Here is a 22,314-nt window from a genome sequence, read left to right as displayed (position 1 = left end):
GCCAACTCATTGGCAGGGTCTGGTACCCCTGTACCTCATGCTTGCTTGGCAGGGCCAATATTGGAGCTATGAGGTACCTCTGCTGCCTGGCTTGGCTATGCTGCCACTGGTGGTCCCTATGCTAAGTCTGAAGCTCTCTTATTCTCTGCAGCTGCCCTGTTCATCTCAGTTTTGCTGCCTAAATATGGGCTCTCAGAACTTCCCCTCAAACATCTAAGCAGCTTTGGGAAGTAGGGAGAAGCGAAGCTCATGAGATTGCTACCCTCTAGATTTTGTTTCCAGAAAAGGCCTGCCCTGGCCCCGGCCACGCTCACTGCTCCCCGTGGATTACCCAGAGAGAACAAAGCCTCTACTGGTTAGGTCTGATTGCATAGCGGGCAGCAGCTCTTCTCTGAGGACCAGGAAAGGGGGCCAGGGGTAGCTAGAAAGCCAGAGTAAGCTTCACATGGGAAACGAGGCCCAGGTGGCTCATGCCTGTCATTCTAGCTACTCAGGAGGCTAAGATGAGGATTGTGTTTCGAAGCCAGCCCAAGCAGGAAAGTATTGTTTCCAATTAACTATCCCACAAAGGTGGGAAGTGGAGCTATGGCTCCAAGTGGTAGAGCTCTAGCTTCCTAAGTAAGTAGGATTACAGGCGTGAGCCACCGGCACCCAGATCCACCACCCACTTTGAGAAGCTATGTTGAGGATTAGCTGAAGTAAGGCCCAGGGTGTAGAGCAGCAGCATAATTAAAGGGTGGTCTGGGTAAAGTGGGCAGATCCTCTCCCAGACCATGCATGGCGGGCCAGAGGACTCGGAACCATCCATACCACACTGTCCTACCTCATCGAAGGCTTTGTTCTTGCCCCGGTTAATTCCTTCATTGAGGGCTTTGATCCAGGATTCCTTCTCTTCCCCACTGGGTGCCTGGAATTTGATGTCACTGACCTGTGAGAAAGACCCATAGGGTAGATGGTAGGTATCTATGGGGCTCACGTTTGAGGTCTTTTGTGTTGCTGAGAGGCTTGCTATGTAGCCCAGGCTGACCTTAATCTCAACCATCACCCTACTTTGGCTTCCCAGAGTGCTGGGATTACAGGCATGTGCCACCAGACCTCACTCACTACACTGAAGGTCTGTAGAAGCTTCCTATCTCCAGTTTTCAAAGTCAAACCAAAATGACCTCACAACAAAAAGATCTGGTACCAGATCTTGGGGACAAGTGTGGACAGACCCAGCAGAAAAGGGGATCTCTCCCAGGCTACCACTTCCAGAGGCTTGGACAGAAGCACCCTGGCCCGTGGAGAGTTCTGATCTGGTTCTGGCTTGCTAGGACTACCCCAGACCAGCTGCCTGAACTCTGGCTTCAGTTCTCTTCAAGTAGGAATAGTTCTAGTCCACACTCAACAATACTCAATAAGGTGAGTGTACTATCAAAGGTGATGGGCATGAAGGGTGTTCGGGAACTAGGACCACCATTAGCTCCACACTGGGTCCCAAACCCAGCTCTGACCTTAAGTGAAAATTATACCCCAACTCCTGAAACTCCAGGTTCTTTCCGGCCTTGAATTACAGGCTTTAAAGAAAAGGGCATCAGGGCTGGGAAGGTGGCTCAGTGGTAGAGCGCTTGCCTTGCATGCATGAGGGCCTGGGTTCGATTCCTCAGCACCACATAAGCAAAAAGAAAAAAGCCGGAAGTGGTGCTGTGGCTCAAGTGGTAGAGCGCTAGCCTTGAGCTGAAGAGCTGAGGGACAGTGCCGAGGCCCAGAGTTCAGGCCCCACGACTGGACCCAAAAAAAAAAAAAAAAAAAAAAAAAGGGCATCAAAGCCAGGCGTTGGTGGCTCAAGCCCGTAATCCTAGCTACTCAGGAGGCTGAGATCTGAGGATCGCGGTTCAAAGCCAGCCTGGGCAGGAAAGTCCTTGAGGCTCTTATCTCCAATAAACTGCCAGAAAACCGAAGTGGTACTGTGACTCAAGTGGTAGAGCTCTAGCCTTGAGCTGAAGAGTGCAGGGACAGTGCCCAGGCTCAGAGTTCAAGCCCCACAACCAACAGAAAAGAAAAGAAAAGGGCATCAGGAAGCCAATTCCAACCCCTGATCATGCAGATGAAGAGAGAGACCCATGGGTGCAATGACATTTAGTCGACATGGCGTCTAATAGACCCCTCTTAACTTCCTGACTCCTGAATCCCACAAGTTGAGGTGTGGCTCACATATTAGAGTGACAGCCCTGAGCCTGTGTCAGAATCGAAGGCAGCTCAGAGCCCTGGCCCTGCCAGGCCCAATAATAGGAAGGATAATGGCAGGAGTAATACCATTGCAGCATGGTCACGTTGGCCACCGGGGCCTCCAAGATGGACAGGTCACCAGTAACAGCTCATCTTGGGCCTCAATTTCTTCAGCCATAAGAGAACAGCACCATATCTGCCTCAGGGAGCATTAAAAAAAAAAAATGGGCTGGGTGCTGATGATTCACCTTTGTAATCCTAGCTACTCGGGAGGCTGAAATCTGAGGATCATGGTTCAAAGTCAGCCGAGGCACAAAAACCTATGTGAGTCATCTCCAACTGATCACCAAAAAACTGGAAGTAGAGCTGTGACACAAAGTGGTAGAATCCTAGCCTTGAGTAAAAAACAGCTCAGGGATAGCACCTGTGACTGACCAAAAAAAAAACCCAAAGAAAGTATCTGGGCCTCATGGAAGGCTCTGGGGTCAAAAAGTAACTGAACAGCCCGGCACCAGTGGCTCCTGCCTATAATCCTAAGTACTCAAGGGGCCGAGATCTAAGAATCACAGTTCAAAGCCAGCCCAGGCAGCAAAGTCCTTGAGACTCTTATCTCCAACTAACCACCAGAAAACCAGAAGTGGTACTGTGGCTCAAGTGGCAGAGTACTTGCCTTGAGCTGAAGAGCTCAGGAATAACACCCAGGTCCAGAGATCAAGCCCCATGGCTGACGAAAAAAGACAACAAAGACGGTATGGTTCTTTCAACCTATTATCTAGAATTGTTCATATCATAGAGTCCGAGAGTAAAAAGGCCAAGCACTGATAGCTCACGCTTTTAATCCTAGACAGTTAGGCTGAGATCTGAGGATCACATCTGAGGATCACATCTCTGCCAGGATGACTCTATCTCCAATTAATCAGCAAAATGCTGTACTAGAGGTATGGCTCCAAGTAGAGTACCAGCAGTGAATGAAAAAAGCCAAGTAGGGGCTGGGAAGGTGGCTCAGTGGTAGAATGCTTGCCTTGCAATGCATGAAGCTCTGGGTTCGATTCCTCAGCACCACATAAGCAAAAAGAAAAAAGCCGGAAGTGGCGCTGTGGCTCAAGTGGTAGAGCACTAGCCTTGAGCTGAAGAGCTGAGGGACAGTGCCCAGGCCCAGAGTTCAGGCCCCACAACCGGACCAAAAAAAAAAAAAAAAAGAAAAAAGCCAAGTAAGGGCTGGGAAGGTGGCTCAGTGGTAGAGCGCTTGCCTTGCATGCCTGAGGCCCTGAGTTCGATTCCTCAGCACCACACAAGCAAAAAGAAAAAAGCCAGAAGTGGCGCTGTGGTTCAAGTGGTAGAGCCACAGCCTGGAGCTGAAGTGCTGAGGGACAGTGCTCAGGCCCAGAGTTCAGGCCTCACGACCAACAAAAATAAATAAATAAAATAAAATGCTTAAGATGTTAAAATAATAATCTCATGGGGACTTCTCTGCCTGGACTGGCTTCGAACCTCAACCCTCAGATCTCAAGCCCTCTGAGTAGCTAGGATTTTATATTATGTGTATATAACTATAATTTATTTATTTATTTATTTTGGCCAATCCTGGGGCTTGAAGGGCACTGTTGGGAGCTTCTTTTCCTCAAGGGTAGCACCCTACCACTTGAGTCACAGTGCCATTTCCAGCCTTTTCTATGTATATGGTACTAAGGAATTGAACCCAGGACTTCATGCATGTTAGGCAAGCATTCTACCACTAAGCCACATTCCCAGCTATGACCACAATTTAAAAAAAAGACATATCTCCTCTGGCCTACTGGCTCAAGTCTGTAATCCCAGCTAAGTGGAAGGCATTGTAGGAAGATTGCAATCTGAGGCTCGGTTAGACAAAACATGAGACCATATCTGAAAAATGACCCAAAGCATAAAGGGTTGAAGGTGTGGCTCAAGTAACAGAATGTGCCTGTCTAGCAAGAACAAGGATCTGAGTTCAAACCCCAGTATCCCCTATCCAGAAATATCCAAAATGCTAAACTGGGGGCTGAATTGAGTGAATGCTGATAACAGCAATTAATGCTGTTGTTGCACTTCCTTACAAACAATCCCAGTTTCCTCATCTGAAAAACGGGTTAACACAGATTACTTCCAAGTGATGGGGAGGGAATCAGACAGGGTTTCAAGCCAGACACATAGTAGGCCCACGGAAATTAGTTACTGAATGAATGAACCAAAAAAATGAATGAACTGGCCCAATACTCCTTTCCTTAGCCCCTTTTTGGACAGCTGCCTATTCCTTGACCTCAAAGTGCCCTAGTTCTTTGTTGTCGGTGGCCAGCCTGCCCATCCCCCGCCCTGGTGTTAGATAGCGCAGCCTCCCCTCCCCCAACTCTCCCAGTTATGTAATACCGCAGTGCGCCTGGCCTGGCCCCTCGGCATCCTCATTATATAACTTCCTCCTGGCAGCGCCACCTCCTTCTCATACGGGGCTCCCAGGGTCCCCCCTGCACACTATGCAGAGCCAACTGCTCATTTGCATGAGCAGGGTAAATTCAACCCTGGCAGTAGATCTGCAGTTAAGTCAGAAACCCCAGGACACCTTGGCAACTGCTTCTCAGCTCAGCGATCAGGGCTGCTGGGGCTCAGGGAGGGACCACATTGCATCCACCAGGGGAGGGGGGGGAGAAGAGGGGAAGGTCTCCTGCAAGGGCCATTCACTCTCGTGATGGGAAAGGGGACACAAAGCTAGCCCCAATGACCCCAGCTGCTGCTCCCATCCAGGAGCTCTGAGCAAGGGAGCAAGGGATGGGGGCACGCTGGGGCAGGACTCAGCACCCCAGAAAGCTGAAGACATACATGGAAGTCAGAAGCCTAGAGCAACAGAGGAGCAGGGAAGAGTCACGTGGATTGGGTCTGGTCCCTGCACTGGTGGCTCAAGACTTTAATCCTAGCTGCTCGGGAGGCTGACATCTGAGGATCCTGGTTTGAAGCCAACCAGGGCTAAGTTGTCTGCAGTTAACCACCCAAAAGCCACAAGTGTTGTGAGGTGCCAAGATTCGCACCTCTAATCCTCACTACTCTGCAGGCTGAGATCTGAGGATTGGCAGTTCAAAGCCAGCTGGGGCAGGAAAGTCCTGGAGATTTTTATCTCCAATGAAGCAGCAAAAAAGCTGAAAGTGGAGTTCTGACTTAAGTGGTAGAGTGCTAGCCTTGCGCAATAAAACTCAAGAATAATGCCTTGGCCCTGACATCAAGCCCCAGTACTGGCACTGGCATGTGTGCACGGAACAAAACTACAAAAACAGAACTATCAGATCCAACTCGTGCTCTGGCCTTTGCCCACTGGCTGAGCCTACCTGAGGCTGCAGTGTGTTCTGGGAAAGTACTGGCTGCCTGAGAAGGAAATGTCCTCAGGGAAGACTTAAGGGGAGCCCACAGGTTACAGCTCTACCCTGAAGCATTCTGAAGCATTCCACATGACTGGAAGGACTACAACAAACGCAGAAAAGAGGCCATGTCTTGAAGGGCCGAGGCTACACAGGTCCCTGCCACATGCCTGTCCAAGAGCAGAGGCCTGGCTACAAACTTAGATGCTAATAAGACAGGCCACAGAATAGGCCCTCAGGCCTGGGAAAGGGGGAAGGGCAGAAGGGCAGAGAGGAAAAGGGGGGGGGGGGAGGGGGACGAGAGGAGGCAGGAAAGAGGAAAGAGCCAAGCTGGCCAAGACCAGCAGGACAGCCAGGCCCAGCAGTGGCCACCCTGCTTTCCTGGCAGCGGCCGCCTGTGACCTCATGGGCAGGGGCGTGGGGATGGAGAGGCAGAGGGAGAGGGACATGCAAGACACTGGAGTCTTTGTTTATTTGATTAGAGAGGAAAAAGGCGGCCTCAGGACCAGACAGCCAGGGTCACATGACCTCCCGGCCTTCCTGGAGGCTGCGCTGAAGGATGGGGAACACCCAGGGTGATAAGAAAGGCAGCCAAGAGGACGCAGAGGAGAGGATGCTCCTGGCCAGTCTACCATCTGGCCTCTGGGAAAGCCCTCAAACTGTGAGCTGGGGTGGCGAGGAGGATCGAGGGGCCTTTTCCCCTGAGGCCACCATTGCTGCCTTCATATAGCTCCATCGCTGTTCTCAGAGCCGATCTGAACTCTAGGCAGGGTAAGGAGACGGAAGAAACGGTGTGGCTGAAGAAGCTGAGAGTTCAGCTGCAATAATCAGGCCTCTCTGAAGGTAATGTCCTACCCAGAGCTGGGCCTGACCCAGGGAGTGGACAACAACCCTCAGGGGTAGGGAATGGAAGTGGGTCACAAAGCAGCATGGGTAGATGACTGAGACAAGTCCCCTCCTCCCCACACAGGCACACCAAGTGACACCCACACAAAGACCCCAGCAGAACCATGTCTCGGTGACATGCACATGACCACAGGACTGGCACACAGCAGACATGCAATTTGCCTCTCTCACACAGACATGTATACAGCATCCACTCAAAGATCGGCAGGTCTCCAGGATACAGTAAAGCCTACAGGGTCTCTGAGAGACCAAAAATGTGACTTGTGTTCTCAAAGAGCCCTGAACAGCAAATATTGTAATCGTGGGACCAGCCCATGAACTCTCAGAACAGTATAAACCTATGCTGGGTGCCAGTGGCTCCTCCCTGTATTCCTAGCTACTCAGGAAGCTGAGATCTGAGCTTCTCAGTTTGAAGCCAGCCCCAGCAGGGAAATCTGGGAGACTTTTATCTCCAATTAACTAGCAAAAAAAACCTGAAAGTGGAGTTGTGGCTCAAGTGGTAGAGTACCAACCCTGAGTAAAAAAGCTAAGTGATATTATGCAGGCCCTGAGACTTTTATCTCCAATTAAGTAGCAAAAAAACTGAAAGTGGAGTTGTGGCTCAAGTGGTAGAGCACCAACCCTGAATGAAAAAGCTAAGTGATATTATGCAGGCCCTGAGTTTAAGCCCTAATACCAGCACACAAATAAACAAACAACAACAAGAAAAAAAAAGACCCATGGCCCTTCCCTTGGGCATGGGTATACCCAACTAATACCTAGTATTAGAATTCTACAGCCTACTTCCCCTGCCCTGCCCTCTGCAGAGCGGATTGATAAAGCATTATGGTCTCTTTCCAGAGACCACAGAAACTTGGGTTCTTCCCTCTAAAACTAGAAGAGAAATGAAATGGCTCCAACAGGCCTAGACCAGACCTGCTCCCTACCTCCCTATTCTCTGTGAGTCAGCCCCAACTATACAAGGCACCTGGTGACATGCAGAGTTTAGGGTGAGGTGTGGAAGGAACTGGCAGGAGGTGCTCGACTCCGCTGCCAGCCTCAAATCTGATCCCCTCCTGACATCTGTGAAATTACACCCTGTGGCAACACCCGCCAGATTCCCACCAGGGAAAAGTGGTACAAACAGCAAACTATCTGCACTCAAGGCAGATGCCAGGGAAAGAATCTCTCAGGTTCGTGATCTTTCCCAGCTATAGCCAAGAAAGGACAGGAAAAGGAGCTGCAGCCTCCTAGCCCTGGAACCAAGAGGAGGGAGATAAAGGAAAGGCCACGCCCTTGCCTCTGTCCTAGACTCTAAGGTGCTGCAGGCCTGGCAGGGTGGAGTTATCTACAGCAAGCTCAGCCAAGGGCCTCCTGTATCCAGGGTACAGGGGAGGGCCAAGGACCCACCTCTAACAGCTACTTGCAACTATGGGCTGGAGTCCTGAGGGAAGGAAAGAAGAGATCTCAGCAGACTCTAAGTGCATTGTCCATCAACTAGGGACTGGGTGGCTCCAAGATAGAATGGAAGGTCCAATCTGTCGTAGTTCCTGGGTTTGCACCTCAGTCCATTCAACAGGGAATCTGCAGGCTGCTTTGAGTGGTTGGTCCAGCCTTGCCTTTATCCCCAGTGTGATCTTAGACAGATCTTGGCCTTGAGAGAGAGAGAGACAGTCAGCAGCAGGCATTCTCTCTTACCTTGTTCCCTGGGGATCGCAGGAGGATAAAGCGATGCTTCCGCTTCAGGAGGGCACGGAGGTCCTGACACTTCTCATAGCTGCCCAGTTCCACAGTCTCCACACACTTCTGCTCATCCTGGGGGAGAGAAACAAAGGACATGAGCTGGCAGGAGCCAGACCCACCCAGATACTCAGCCACCCAGGCCACACTCCACACCTAGATCCTACTCAGAGAAGACATCACGTCACCAAATTATGGTATTCAGACTCTGATGTGCATGTACTCTTTAAGGGGTGCCCACAAAACTCACCATCCCTAAAAGAAATGGGACATACATGCTGGGGGCAGGCATGTGTCTAGGGCTGGGTCCACTGTACCTAAGGCCAGAGATACAAATAGAGAGAAAGCGGAAGAGACTTAGAAAGGATACCTGGGAATTTATATAGGCCCAGAGGCCCAGCAGAGATTTGTAGAGAAGGTAGACTGAAAAAGGGATGCAGGATGTCACAAAAGGAGAAGAGAGGGCTGGGAAGGTGGCTCAGTGGTAGAGTGCTTGCCTTGCATGCTCGAGGCCCTGGGTTCGATTCCTCAGCACCGCATAAGCAGAAAAAAGCCAGAACTGGTGCTGTGGCTCAAGTAGTAGGGTGCTAGCCTTGAGCTGAAGAGCTGAGGGACAGTGCCCAGGCCCAGAGTTCAGGCCCCACAACCGGACCCAAAAAAAAAAAAAGGGAGAAGAGAGTCTGCACGATCATAGGGAAGCTGGGCACTGGTGTCTCAATCCTGGCTACTCGGGAGACTGAGTTCTGGGGATCAATGTTCCAAGTCAGTCAGGGCAGAAAAATCTATGAGATTGTTGTTTTTTTGTCAGTTGTGGGGCTTGAACTTGGGGCCTGGGTGCTGTCCCACAGCTCTTCAGCTCAAGGCTAGCGCCCTACCACTTGAGCCACAGTGCCACTTCCAGCTTTCTGGTGGTTAATTGGAGATAAGGGTCTCACAGACGTTCTTGCTGGGGTTGGCTTTGAACCTCAATCCTCAGATCTCAGCCTCCTGAGTAGCTAGGATTACAGGCGTGAGCCAACTGGCGTCTGGCCCATGAGATTCTTTATCTCTAATTAACCATCAAAAAGCTGGAAGTAGGGCTGGGAAGGTGGCTCAGTGTGCTTGCTTTGCATGCATGAGGACCTGGGTTCGATTCCTCAGCACCACATGAGCAGAAAAAGCCGGAAGTGGCGCTGTGGCTCAAGCGGTAGAGCACTAGCCTTGAGCTGAAGAGCTGAGGGACAGTGCCCAGGCCCAGAGTTCAGGCCCCATGACAAAAAAAAAAGGCTGAAAGTAGAGTTGTGGCTCAAGTGTTAATTTTGAACAAAAAAGCTCAGGGATAGTGCTCAGGCTCTGAGTTCAAATCTAGGACCTATATACACAAAAAGAAAAGAAAGGGGGGAAGGAAGGAAGGAAAGAAGGGAGGGAGGGAGGGAGGAAGGAAGGAAAGAAAGATAAACAAAAGAAAAAAGAGAAGAAAAAGAAAAGGAGGGCTAGGAATGTGGCTTAGTGGTAAAGTGCTTGCCTACCGTGCAAGAAGCCCTAAGTTCAATTCCAGAAAAAGCTGGAAGTGGCGCTGTGGCCCAAGTGGTAGAGCGCTAATCTTGAGCAACAGAAGCTCAAGGACAGAGCCCAGTCCCTGAGTTCAAGCCCCAGGATTGGCCAGAAAGAAAAAAGAAAAGGGAAAAGGACTCTGATACCTAGTAAGCACTTCTGCATCCTAGGTTCTCCTAGGCCCCCCAAGACCCCTGAAAGCCCAGAGCCTCAGTGTCTATCTCTTTTTGACAGAGAGACTGAGGCTAGAGGGGAAGTGTCTTTCCCTAGGGGCCAGCCCCAAGCCACAGGCCTGAGCCAAGCGAGGGTCTCTGCTGTACACCACACTTCACCCAGCCCAAGGTGTGAGCAGCATCTTCTCAGTATGCTGCTCCATGCCAGAGCTTCTCCCAATGTGGCGCCTAGGCCAGCAGCATCAGTACAACCTAAGAATTTGCTAGAAACATAAAACTCTTACACAGAAGCCCTGTTGAATCATAAACCTAGGGGAATAGGTCTGGCAACGTGAGGTGGTGTGTGTGTGTGTATGTGTGATGGTCCTGGGGTCTGGCAATGTGAGGTGGGGTGTGTATGTGTGTGTGTGTGTGTGTGTGTGTGATGGTCCTGGGGTCTGGCAATGTGAGGTGGGGTGTGTGTGTGTGTGTGTGTGTGTGTGATGGTCCTGGGGTCTGGCAACGTGAGGTGGTGTGTGTGTGTGTGTGTGTGTGTGTGTGTGTGATGGTCCTGGGGTCTAGCAATGTGAGGTGGTGTGTGTGTGTGTGTGTGTGTGTGTGTGTGTGTGTGTGCGCACACACGCGTACGTGATGGTCCTGAGGTTTCAACTTAGGCCTAGGGTGCTTTCCCGGAGCTATTTCCTCAAGGCTAGTGCTCTACTACTTGAGGCCCCAGCTCCACTTCTAACTCTTTGGTGGTGAATGAACTTTCCTGCCTGGGCTGGCTTGGAACCTCGATTATCAGATCTCAGCCTCCTAAGTAGCTAGGATGTATAGGTGAGCCAACAGCATCTGGTAGTAATGTGAGTTTTAACTAGCCCTCCAATGACCCTGAAGTATGTGAAAGTTTGAAGATCACCACCCAACATTTCTGGGGGTGAAGCCTGGTGCTCAGTACCCTTTTATTTTTGTCTTTTTGGTAACACTGGGTTTAGACCCAAGGCCTCATGCTTGCTAGGCAGGCGCTCTACCACTTGAGTCATGACCTGAGCTCTATTTGCTTCATTTGTGTTTCTGATAAGGTTTTGTGTTTTGGACCAAAGCGAGCCTTGGACTGCAATCCTTCCACCTGTGGCCTCTTGTAATTGGGACTGCAGGCATGAACCACTGTGCCTAGACTTGTTTGTTTTTGTTGGTGGTGGGGCTTGAACTCAGGGTCTAAGTGTTGTCCCTAAAGTTTTTTTTTGTTGTTGTTGTTTTTGAGACAGGATCTCACTATGTAGCCCAGATGGTCCTGGAACTTCAGATTGTCCCGCCTCAGCCTCCCCAAATGCTAGAATTACAGGTTACAGGTTTGGACTACTACTCTTGGCTTTCTTGGGCTCTCTCTCTCTCTCTCTCTTCCTTTCTGCCAGTCCTGGGTCTTGCACTCAGGGCCTGGGGTCTGTTGCTGAGCCTCTCTGCTCAAGTCTAGCACGATACCACTTGAGCCATAGCACCATTTCTGGCTTTTTCTCTTTATGTGGTATTAAGGGATTGAACCCAGGGCTTCATCCATGATAGGCAAGCACTCTACCACTAAGCCATATTCCCAGCCCAACTTTCTTGGTCTTTGTCTTTGTTGTTCTCCTCCTCTTCCTCCTCTCCCCTTCCCCCACTCAGCAAAGGATTTTATTAATCTTTGTTCCAAACTTTATTCTCTCTTTTTTTTTTTTGGTCCAGTCGTGGGGCCTGAACTCTGTCCCTCAGCTCTTCAGCTCAAGGCTAGCGCTCTACCACATGAGCCACAGCGCCACGTCCGGCTTTTTTTTTCTTTTTGCTTATGTGGTGCTGAGGAATCGAACCCAGGGCCTCAGGCATGCAAGGCAAGCGCTCTACCACTGAGCCACCTTCCCAGCCCCTCTCTGACTTCTTTAGTTTAGTTAGCTACAAAGAATGAATTCTGTTTAAGGAAAAACTGAAAAGAGTGCAATGTCCAAGGAACTTGAGCTTAAAAATATTAAGAGATTTTGCCAGGCGCCGATGGCTCATGCCTGTAATCCTAGCTACTCAGGAGGCTGAAATCTGGGGATCGTGATTCAAAGCCAGCCTGGGCAGGAAAGTCCGTGAGACTCTTATCTCCAATAAAGCACTAGAAAACTGGAAGTAGCGCTGTGGCTCAAGTGGTAGAGCGCTTGCCTTGAGCTAGAGAGCGTAGGGACAGCGTCCAAGCCCAGAGTTCAAGCCCCACGACCGACAAAATAAATAAATATATAAAGAGATTTAGATTTTATGCGATCCATAAACAGAAGAATTTTCAAGCCAGGCACCAGTGGCTCATGCTTGTAATCTTAGCTGCTCAGGAGGCTGAGATATGAGGATCTTGATTCCAAGCCAGCGGGGGGCAGTAAAGCCTGCAAAACTCATATCTCCAATTAAATCATGGAAAGAGCCAGCAGTGGTGCTGTGGCTCAACTAGTAGAGTGTTAGACCTTGAACAAAAGGAGCTTGAGGACAGTACCCAGGCCCAGAGTTCAAGCCTCAGGACCAACAAAATACTAAACAAAAACAAAGAATTTTCAAAAAACACATTGTTCCCATAACTTCTTCAAGCTTTATCCTCTCCAGGAGTTGACTCAGTTCAGTTTGCTTCATTCTTAGAAGCCTCTAGATTCCCCACATGATAGGGACCTTAGTCATCACTGTCTTCTCTGGAACCTTTTCCAGCTCTGAGTTTCCATCCAGATCCTGTGGTCGGGCTTCGGCCAGGCTCCTGCAGCTCCACAGATGGTCAGTACTGAGCTGTTTTTTGATACTGAGAAGCATTTGGTCAGCTGCTTTCTGTCAGCATGGCCTGATAGGCCAAGTGCTGCCAGAGGCCTTAACTTTACTGTTGTTAAGGTGGATCACACTTGTTCCTTGCTTTGCAAACCCATTTACTTTTTCCGTACCATAGCTACTGTTTATGTTCACCTCTCTTTCTCTCTCTCCCTCTCGTGTCAGGACTGGGGCTTGAAGACCCTCCAGCTCTTACTTACTAGCTTTTTCACGCAAGGCTAATGCTCTACCACTTGAGTTACACTTCCACTTACAGCTTATTAGTTGTTGTGGGTTTTTGTTTGTTTTTTTTTTGTTTTGTTTTTGGTTTGGTTTGGTTTTTGTCACCTTGTGGCTTGAATTCAGGGCCTAGCACTGCCTCTGATTTTGTTTTGTTTTTTGGTTTTTTTGGGGGTCCAGTCGTGGGGCCTGAACTCTAGGCCTGGGCGCTGTCCCTCAGCTCTTCAGCTCAAGGCTAATGCTCTACCACTTGAGCCACAGTGCCACTTCCAGCTTTTTTTCTTTTTGCTTATGTGGTGCTGAGGAATCGAACCCAGGGCCTCAGGCATGCAAGGCAAGCGCTCTACCACTGTTTTTGTTTTGTTTTGCTCAAGGCTACTGCTCTACCCACTTTAACCACAGCACCGCTCCTAGATTTTTTTATTTTTTTTTTTGGTAGTTAATTGGAAATTAAGAGTCTCCTGGACTTCCCTGTCCTAGCTGGCTTTAACTGTGATTTTCAGATCTCAGCCTCCTGAGTAGCTAGGATTACAGGTCTGAACTACCAGTGCCTGGCAGCTGTTACTGAAAACAAAACAAACACCCTGAGCACTGGTGGCTTCTGCCTATAATCCTAGCTACTAAGGAGGCTGAGATCTGAGAATCACAGTTCAAAGCTAGCCTAGGTAGGAAAGTACTTGAGACTCTTATCTCCAATTGACCACCAGAAAACTGGAAGTGGCACTGGGGCTCAGTGGTAAGGTGCTAGCCTGGAGCCAAAGAGCTGAGGGACAGCGCCCAGGCCCAGAGTTCAAGCCCCACGACCAACCAAAAAAAGAAAAAATCTGCTGTAGCTGTTCTATGAACCACCTTCTTTCTGCAAACAGTTCCTGTCCTCACCAGTGCACACCTAGTACCTGCAGTTTCTGAGGTTGACGGAAGGTACTGTGTCACCTTTGCCCACAGCAACCCCCTCTGGCTGGACCTCTCTCCCTGTGCCTGTCCCTCCATCTTCCGGTCCTCAGTTCTATCCCTCCCTATTTTGCTCCTTTTTTTTGGGGGGGGGGGGGCATTCCTAAGCTCTTGCTCTGATCAGTGCTTTTTATTTTTTTATTTTTATTTATTTATTCTTTGCCAGTCCTAGAGCATGACCTCAGGGCCTGGACACTGTCCTGGAGCCTCTGTACTCAAGAGTAGCATTCTACCACTTGAGACACAGTGCCACTTCTGGCTTCTTCTGTTTATATGGTACTGAGGAATCAAACCCAGGGCTTCATGCATGCATGTTGGGCAAGCACTCTACCATTAAGCCACATTCCCAGCCCTGCTCAGTACTTTTTTTTTTTTTTTTTGGTCAGTCGTGGGGCTTGAACTCTGGGCCTGAGTATTGTCCCTCAGCTCTTCAGCTCAAGGTAAGCGCTGTACCACTTGAGCCACAGCGCCACTTCCAGTTTTCTGGTGGTTAAGTGGAGAGAAGAGTCTCACGGACTTTCCTGCCTGGGCTGGCTTTGAACTTTGATCCTGAGACCTCAACCTCCTTAGTAGCTAGGATTACAGGCGTGAGCCACCAGCGCCCAGCTCCTGCTCAGTACTTTTTAAAGCACAAGATTCTACAACTAAAAGGGCAGCTCTCTCTATCATGTTCTCTGTGTCTATCTTTTGTACAAAAACAGCCATTAGAGGGACACATAGGCCAGGCGAAAAGGGCTCATGCCTATAAGCTTAGCTATGAAGGACACAAAAATCAGGAGGCTAGCCAGTCTGGAAAAGGGTTATACTGAGGTCTCATCTCAACAAATAGACTGGACATGAGGGTATGTGTCCCTAATCCCAACTAAGTGAGCAGCAGAAGTAGGATTATGGTTCAAGGCTGGGGGGTGGGGTAGGGGTAATCAAGACCCTTTTTGAAAAATAGTCTAAAGCTGGGCTGGAGGCATGGTTCAAGTGGTAGAGTGCCATCCTCACAAGTTCAAGACCATCAGCACCATCAAAAAATTAAAAGAGAGAGAGAAGACAGACAGACAAGAGAGATGGACAAGACCAGTTTGCTGGAATGAGTATCTAGCCCACCAGAGGGAGACCCCAAGAAGTTTCTTCCTCAGGGGCATCCCAAGGAGGAAAGCCCACCTGCCCTCCATTCATGGGCCGCCCCTGCAGGATGACTACTGGTCCCCTTGTACTGTCCTCTACTGCCTGGGGATAGTCAGTCCAGCTACCCACCACTGCCATCATGCTGCATCTCCTCTCTCCACCCGAAACGCTGAATCATCTCAGCCCTTCTGCAGCTCAGAAAAATGGATAAAGCAGCAGGCAGGCACTGGGTGGGGGCAGCATCTTCTCTGACAACAAAGGAACAGCCAAGAGCCAAGAGCCATCAGCACTAGCCTAGTTCCTTACATCAGAAAGAGGAATTGAGCTAACAAGCATTTCTCAATTCCTACTCCAGGGCCAAACTCCCTCACCCTTGAGTACTCAGTTCTGGAAACTACAGTTAAGTTTTGAATATTCGTGTGTATGTGCACGTGTGCACACACATGCACCAGGGCACGTGCACACACATGCACCAGGGCTTGGGCACTGTCCCTGAGGTTTTGTGCTCAAAGCTAGCACTCTATCACTTACGCCACAGCTTCACTTTTGACTTTTTGGTAAGCTATTTGGAGATAAAAGTCTCTTGGGGCTGGGCACTGGTGGCTCATGCCTATAATCTTAACCACTCAAGAGCTGAGATCTGAGGACTGAGGTTCAAAGCTAACCCAGGCAGGAAAGTCCATGAGACTTTTGTCTCCAAGAGCTCTGTCTCCTGTCTCTGGAGCTGTGGCTCAAAGTGGTAGAATGCTACCCTTGAGCAAAAGAACTCAGGGACTTGCCCAGGCTGAGTTCAAGCCCTACAACCCCCCCAAAAAAAGTCTTGGGTTTGTTTACCTTAGATCTCAGCCACCCAAGTTGCTAGGATTACAGGTGTGAACCACTGGTGCACAACTACACTGATTCTTTTTTTTTTTTTTTTTTTAATGTATCATTTGGTTTTTCAGGTTTGGCCATGTGAAATCCTGCTTTCCCAGCTGTGGCCAGATGTGGAGCCATGGTCCAGGACAATTCTGGCAGCGCCTGCAGGCTGACAGCTGAGAACCTGTCACTCAACTCTCGCAGCAGCTGGCACCGGAGGAAGCTGTGACAATCCCCTTTATTTATAAAAATATCCCTCTGCTGCCACATTCCCAGCCGTGACACCTCCTAATTTGGTAAGAGCTGGGGTACAGAACATCTGGGGGAGGGGGGGGCTGTCTGCCTGTCCTCATCCCTTGTCCTCCTCCCATTGCTTCTCTGACACCAGGAGCCTGGGGAGGTAGACAGGACAGGCCAAGGTGCTTCCAAAGGCAGTTCTCCAAAATACCGAGATCAAGGTCACCCAGTCTTTCTTGGCCTGGGACACTTAGGAATTTGCCAAGTACCCTGAAGGAGCTGAGAGAGGTTGGTAATGGGGAGAGACTGGCTCCTCAGCCTGCCCTCAGGTAGACCAACTACCAGAGACATACTGTAAAATGTTTGTGTGTGTGTGTGTGTGTGTGTATGCACAAGCATGCAGACCTCCATACTGCAGCTGGAATGAAGGGCCTCATGCTTTTGCTTGACTTTTTCTACTCAATTCTGGTGCTTTACCACTTTAGTCACAGCTCCACTTTGGGATTTTGGGCTGGTTAGTTAGAAATAAGAGTCCCAAGGACTTTTCTGCTTGGGCTGGCTTTGAACTGAGATCCTCCTCAGATCTGAGCCTCCTCAGTAGCTGAGATTAAGGTGTGAGACAGCAGTACCAACTGAGGGTGATTTTAGAATAGCCATAACTCTAGTTTTGTTGTTGTTGTTGTTGTTGTTTTTTTGGGGGGGTCCGGTTGTGGGGCCTGAACTCTGGGCCTGGGCACTGTCCCTCAGCTCTTCAGCTCAAGGCTAGCGCTCTACCACTTGAGCCACAGTGCCACTTGCGGCTTTTTTCTTTTTGCTTACGTGGTGCTGAGGAATCGAACCCAGGGCCTCATGCATGCAAGGCAAGCGCTCTACCACTGAGCCACTTTCCCAGCCCCTCTTTTTTTTTTTTTTTTTTTTCTTTTGTCAGTCATGGGGTTTCAACTCTGGGCCTGGGTGCTGTCCCTCAGCTCTTCAACTCAGGGCTAGCACTCTACCACTTCTGGTTTTCTAGTGGTTTATTGGAGATAAGAGTCTCACAGATTTTCCTGCCTGGGCTGGCTTTGAACCATGATCCTCAGATCTCAGCTTCCTGAGTAGCTAGGATTACAGGCATGAGCCACTTAGCCCTACTTAGCCTCAACTCTAAAAGCTATTACCCACAGGGAAAAACACCTTATCTCCTCCAGTCTTCAACTAGAACTTCATTGACTTTCATTTATTATACAAATTAGGCATGTTTTTTCTGGCCTGTACTGAGGCTTGAACTCAGGAACTGGGCACTGTCTCCAAGCTGCCTCTGCTCAAGGCTAGCACTCTACCACTTGAGCCACAGTGCCACTTCTGGCTTTTTCTATTTATGTGGTACTGAGGAATTGAGCTCAGGGATTTATGCATGCTAGGCAAGCATGCTAGGCAAGCACTCTACCACTCTAAGCCACATTCCAAGCCATCTGAGCTTCTTTTGCTCAAGACTAGAGCTCTACCACTTGAACCTTAGTGCCACTTCCAGTTTTCTGGTGGTTTACTGGAGATAAGAGTCTCACAGACTTTCCTGCTCAGGCTAACTTTGAACCATAATCCTCAGATCTCAGCCTCCTTAGTAGCTAGGATTACAGGTGTGAGTCACCAGCATCCCCTTAATTTCAGCTTTTTTTTTTTTAGCCAGTCATGGCGCCTGAACTCTGGGCCTTGGCACTGTCCCACAGATCTTCAGCTCAATGCTAGTGCTCTACCATTTGAGCCACAGCGCCACTTCTGGCTTTTTCTGCTTATGTGGTGCTGAGGAATCGAACCCAGGGCCTCATGTATGCAAGGCAAGCACTCTACCACTGAGCTACCTTCTCAGCCCCAACTTTAGCATTCTTGATCATCCAAATTCTAAGTCTCCTCAACCTAGTAGGGACATCAGATTCTGATAATGTTTCAGAGGCACAAGAATAGCAGAAGTCACTGGTAGTCTTGTGTTACAGGAGAAAGAAAAGGAATTTGGCATGGTAGTACACCCCTATATTCCCAGCAATTGGAAGGCTGAAAGCAGGAAAATCACAAGTTTCCAGGCCAGCCTGGGCTATAATACAAGACCCTACCTATCTCAAACAACAACAAAATAAAGCTCCAGGGAGTATGAGAGTTAATTCTTATTTCTACTACCATTACTGCATGGAGCAGGCTTCAGCTTTCTGGAACATTCCTTATATAGAACTTTGCCCAGGGACAGGAAGTTTCAGTATTCAGGTGTACAGTTGGGAAGACTCACATGCCAGACACACACAGAGTTCAAAGGGACTGCAGATGTGGAGGTATCATCCCCAAAGCACACCCAAACACCCATAAGAGATCAAGCAAAAGGAAACATCAAAAACGGAGCACGGCTGGGTACTTGTGGCTCGTGCCAGTAATCCCAGCTACTCAGGAGGCTTAAATCCAGAGATCATAGTTCAAAACCAGCCTGGGCCGGAAAAGTCTGTGAGATTCTTATCTCCAATTAACCAGAAAAAGCCAAATATAAAAGTGTGGTTCAAGTGGTAGAGCATCAGCCTTGAGCAAAAAAGCTAAGGGATGGATAGCACCCAGGTCCTGCGTTCAAGTCCTAGTACCCACATTCCAAAAAAAAAACTTCGCTATTCAGGACACAGATCTGAAGATCATGATTCAAAGTCAGCCTGGGCAAGAAAAGTCCATGAGACTCTTATCTCCAATTAACCATCATAAAACCAGAAGTAGAGCTGTGACTCAAAGTGGCAGAGCACTAGCATTGAGCAAAAGAACTCAGGGACAGCGACCGGGCTCTGAGTTCCAGCCCCGCCAGAGCAGATTTTCCAGCCTCAGTCCTGGTCTCCTCCTGCTGGACTGGCTGCCATCACTTTATCCCCATCCCAGAACCCCCACAGTCAGGGTAAAGCAGGCCCCCACCTCATTCTCGTAGACCAGCAGCTGGGCCTGGCAGAGGAGCAGGTAACGATCTTTCCAGAGACCCAGGAGGCCCCCACTGCTCTTCTTGATCCAACCAGCCTTGTCCGCAGTCCGTGTCCCATGAGGCTTCTCGCCCCCGTCCTTCACACCCTGTAAGACAGCATCAGATCATACCATGAGGGCTGTTACCCTGGGCCACGTGGGCTAGAGACCACACAAAGGATGTGTGTCTATGCTGGGTCCTATATGATGTCCCCAGATCCCCAAAGGCAGATATTCCTAATACCAGAAACAACAGTCTTAGTCTCACTCTTACAGCTACCCTCCAAGGTGCAAGCCTTTAAGTTCAAGAGAGTTGACTTTCCAGAATCATGTGGCTGGAGGCACAGAGACAAAATTCAAAATGGGTCTCTGTTACTCCTTCTTCTCATGTTCATTAAGCCAGTCAACAAACATACTGAGTACTTGTAACATCACAGAAGAGTAACAGTCTCGGCCAAGTGCTAGTAGCACAAGCAAATAATCCTAGCTACTTGGGGGCTGAGAATTGAGGATCACAATTTGAAGCCAGTTTGATAGACAAGTCCAAGAGACTCTAATCTCTATTCTTTTCTTTTTTGGCCAGTCCTAGGGCTTGAACTCAGGGCCTGGGCACTGTCCCTCAGCTTCTTTTGTTCAAGGCTAACACTCTACCATCTGAGCCATAGCACCACTTCTGGCTTTTTTCTGTTTATGTGGTACTGAGAAATCAAACCATGGCTTCATGCATGCATGCAAATACTCTACCACTAATTACATTCCCAGCTTCTTATCTCTAATTAACCAGCAAAAATCCAGAACTAGAGGAATGGTTCAGATAGTAAAGTCCTAACTATGGGCATAAAAAGCACAGAGTGATAGTAAGACTCTGAATTCAAGCCTCAGTACAAGCACAAAAACTGCCATAGAATTCACAGTAGGAGGAAAAACAAATTGAACAAGTAACACCCAGGCACACATATATTAACCAGTGTGAAATGCTACAAAGGATAAATAGGGGCCAATGACCCCCAGGCTGAGGTAGTGTAAAAAAGGCTTCCAAGAAGAGAGGATTGCCAGGTACCAATAGCTTATGCCTGCAATACTAACTCCTGAAGAAGCTGCAGATTGCAGTTCAAAAACAGAGGAGGCCAGGCCCTAGAGGCTCACACCTGTAATACTAGATACCCAGGAGGCTGAGATCTGAGGATAAAGGTTCAATGTCAGTTCAAGCAGAAAAGTTCATGAGCCAGAAATGCAGCTGTGGCTCAAGCCATAAAGAGCCAGCCTGGAGCAAAAAAGCTGAGGGACAGTCCCCAGGCCCTGAGTTCAAGCCCCAGTATTAGTGCACACACACACGCACACAAACAGCTACCTAAGGCAGAAAAGTTGTCAAGACTCCATTTCCAAAATAACTAGCAAAAAACTGAGCTGGAGGCATGGTTCAAGTAGTAGAGTACCAACTGATCAAGCAAAGCCCGAAATTCAAACTCTAGCACACACAAAAAGAGGATTACCAGGATGGGCGGGACTAGGCCAAATGACCATCTGCCTCTCGACTCCTGCCCTTCGAATGAACTCACTCTGCAGCTCAGACATCTTGCCCCAAAGCAGAAGGAATCCTCTGTCTGTATCCCCACCCCAGGCCAGGACTGCTTCCTAATCTAAGCGAGCAAACTGGGGCGCTGATGGCTCATGACTGTAATCCTAGCTACTCAGGAGGCTGAGATCTAAGGATTAGCAGTTCAAAGCCAGCTGGGGCAGGAAATTCTGTGAGGCTTTTATCTCCAATTAACCACCAGAAAACCGGAAGTGGCACTATGGTTTAAAGTGGCAGAGTGCTAACCTTGAGAGAGAGAGAGAGAGAGAGAGAAAAACACCTCAGAGACAGCACCCAGGCCCTGAGTTCAAGCCCCACAACAACAACAAAACAAACAAACCAACCAAAAAAATCCCCAGAAGTCTTCCTTCCTTCAACCATTGCGGGTACAAGGAGCTAAAGTCAAGCCTGGATAGACAGGGAAACCACAATACCACCTCAGGGCCAGCCAGGGGCATCTTGTGTCCTGTCTGCTTGGTTGGCTGGGTACAGAGTACATGCCTATCACATGGGGTCAGATTCACACTCTGGGTTCCCAAGCACTCAAGTCCTCTTTTGAGGACCCAAGAAATATCTGTGAGATGAAAAAAAAAAAAAAAAAAAAAATCCACCCCAGTTTGGTACACCATTTTTGTTCATTGGCTGAATCATACAGCAGTGAGTGTTAAGGAAGAAGGGCAGAGAAGGGGAGAGGAGGGGGAGATCAGGAGCAGAAATGGAGAAAACTCTAGAAGGAAACCAACACTCACTAATTTTGCCTATGCTATAATTTACATAAAACTCAAAAAGGGGGCCCCAGTGCAAAGAGGCACGCCTCTCCCCAGGGATGCCCTGCGGCTACAGCTGTCTTTTGGAAGGGCAAGCCCAGACACAAGTTAAGTGTGGTGAGCTGTCAGGAGGTGGGCAGGCTCCAGCTTTACCTGCTGTCACAACTCAAGGTGTGTGTGTGGTGCTGGGGGGGGGGGGAGCCCCAGCCTGCTTCTCCCTGTGCAACCCCCCCCCCCCACCACTTCCTGAACTGCAGGTTCTGATGATTGGAGCTCTGGTTCCATGCAGGCCTGAGGGCAAACCTCTGGTTCTCAATTTGTTCACCTTTGTCCACCCTTAGACATGGAGATGTTAACAGGGAAAGTAAAAAAAAACAAAACAAAACTTTAATTCCATGAGGATAGGGATTTTGGGATTGTTTACAACTGTTCCCAGGGGCCTACGGTGCCTGGCACCTAGTAAAGACTCAGAAAAAGATTTGTGGCTGTTTGGAGATAAGGCATTTGTAAAGCAGTTCCTAGGATGTCTTAGACTAGTAGGTGGCAGCTGTCACTTCTGTTACTGCCATCTCTGCCGTGCCCTCTGGCTCTCAGGGATTCTCTGGGGGCCTGGGTCCCAACCTGGGACAATGATTTTCTAGACTACACTGCTAGGCCCAAATCTCCACCAGTTCCTCTTTGAGGAAATGGGACAGTCTTGATGCTCTTCCCGGAAGCAGGAATGAGGAAGTAGAGGGCTGGCCAGTTATGAGCCATCCTGCCTGGGGGAAGAGGGGACTTTAGGGCCCCTGGATAGAGGGGGAAACTCTCCTAGAACCCTTCCCCTATGTCGCTGTCAATACCAGGTATTCAGCTCCCATGTGCTAAGGGACCCTGGCAGGCTGTCATAGGGCCCAGGGAAAAAGGAACCCCTATACCCACATTTCTCACACTCA

The 22,314-nt window shown here is 49.2% G+C and overlaps 1 protein-coding gene across 1 annotated transcript in view; it reads right to left on the bottom strand.

Moving 5' to 3' along the window:
• Positions 1–22,314, bottom strand: part of Plekho2 (pleckstrin homology domain containing O2) — a 30,470-nt gene that overhangs the window by 4,483 nt on the left and 3,673 nt on the right. Inside the window, exons 2-4 of the mRNA XM_042687767.1 lie at positions 18,995–19,144; positions 8,154–8,270; positions 824–928 (exon numbers count right to left, since the gene is read on the bottom strand). Coding sequence (XP_042543701.1) covers positions 824–928; positions 8,154–8,270; positions 18,995–19,144 — 372 coding nt within the window. The remainder of the gene's footprint in view (positions 1–823; positions 929–8,153; positions 8,271–18,994; positions 19,145–22,314) is intronic.

The sequence above is a fragment of the Dipodomys spectabilis genome, unplaced genomic scaffold (genome assembly GCF_019054845.1).
Source record: "Dipodomys spectabilis isolate Male_0828 unplaced genomic scaffold, ASM1905484v1 ptg000108l, whole genome shotgun sequence".
Lineage (NCBI taxonomy): Eukaryota > Metazoa > Chordata > Mammalia > Rodentia > Heteromyidae > Dipodomys > Dipodomys spectabilis.
This window is presented reverse-complemented; position numbering and strand designations above follow the sequence as displayed.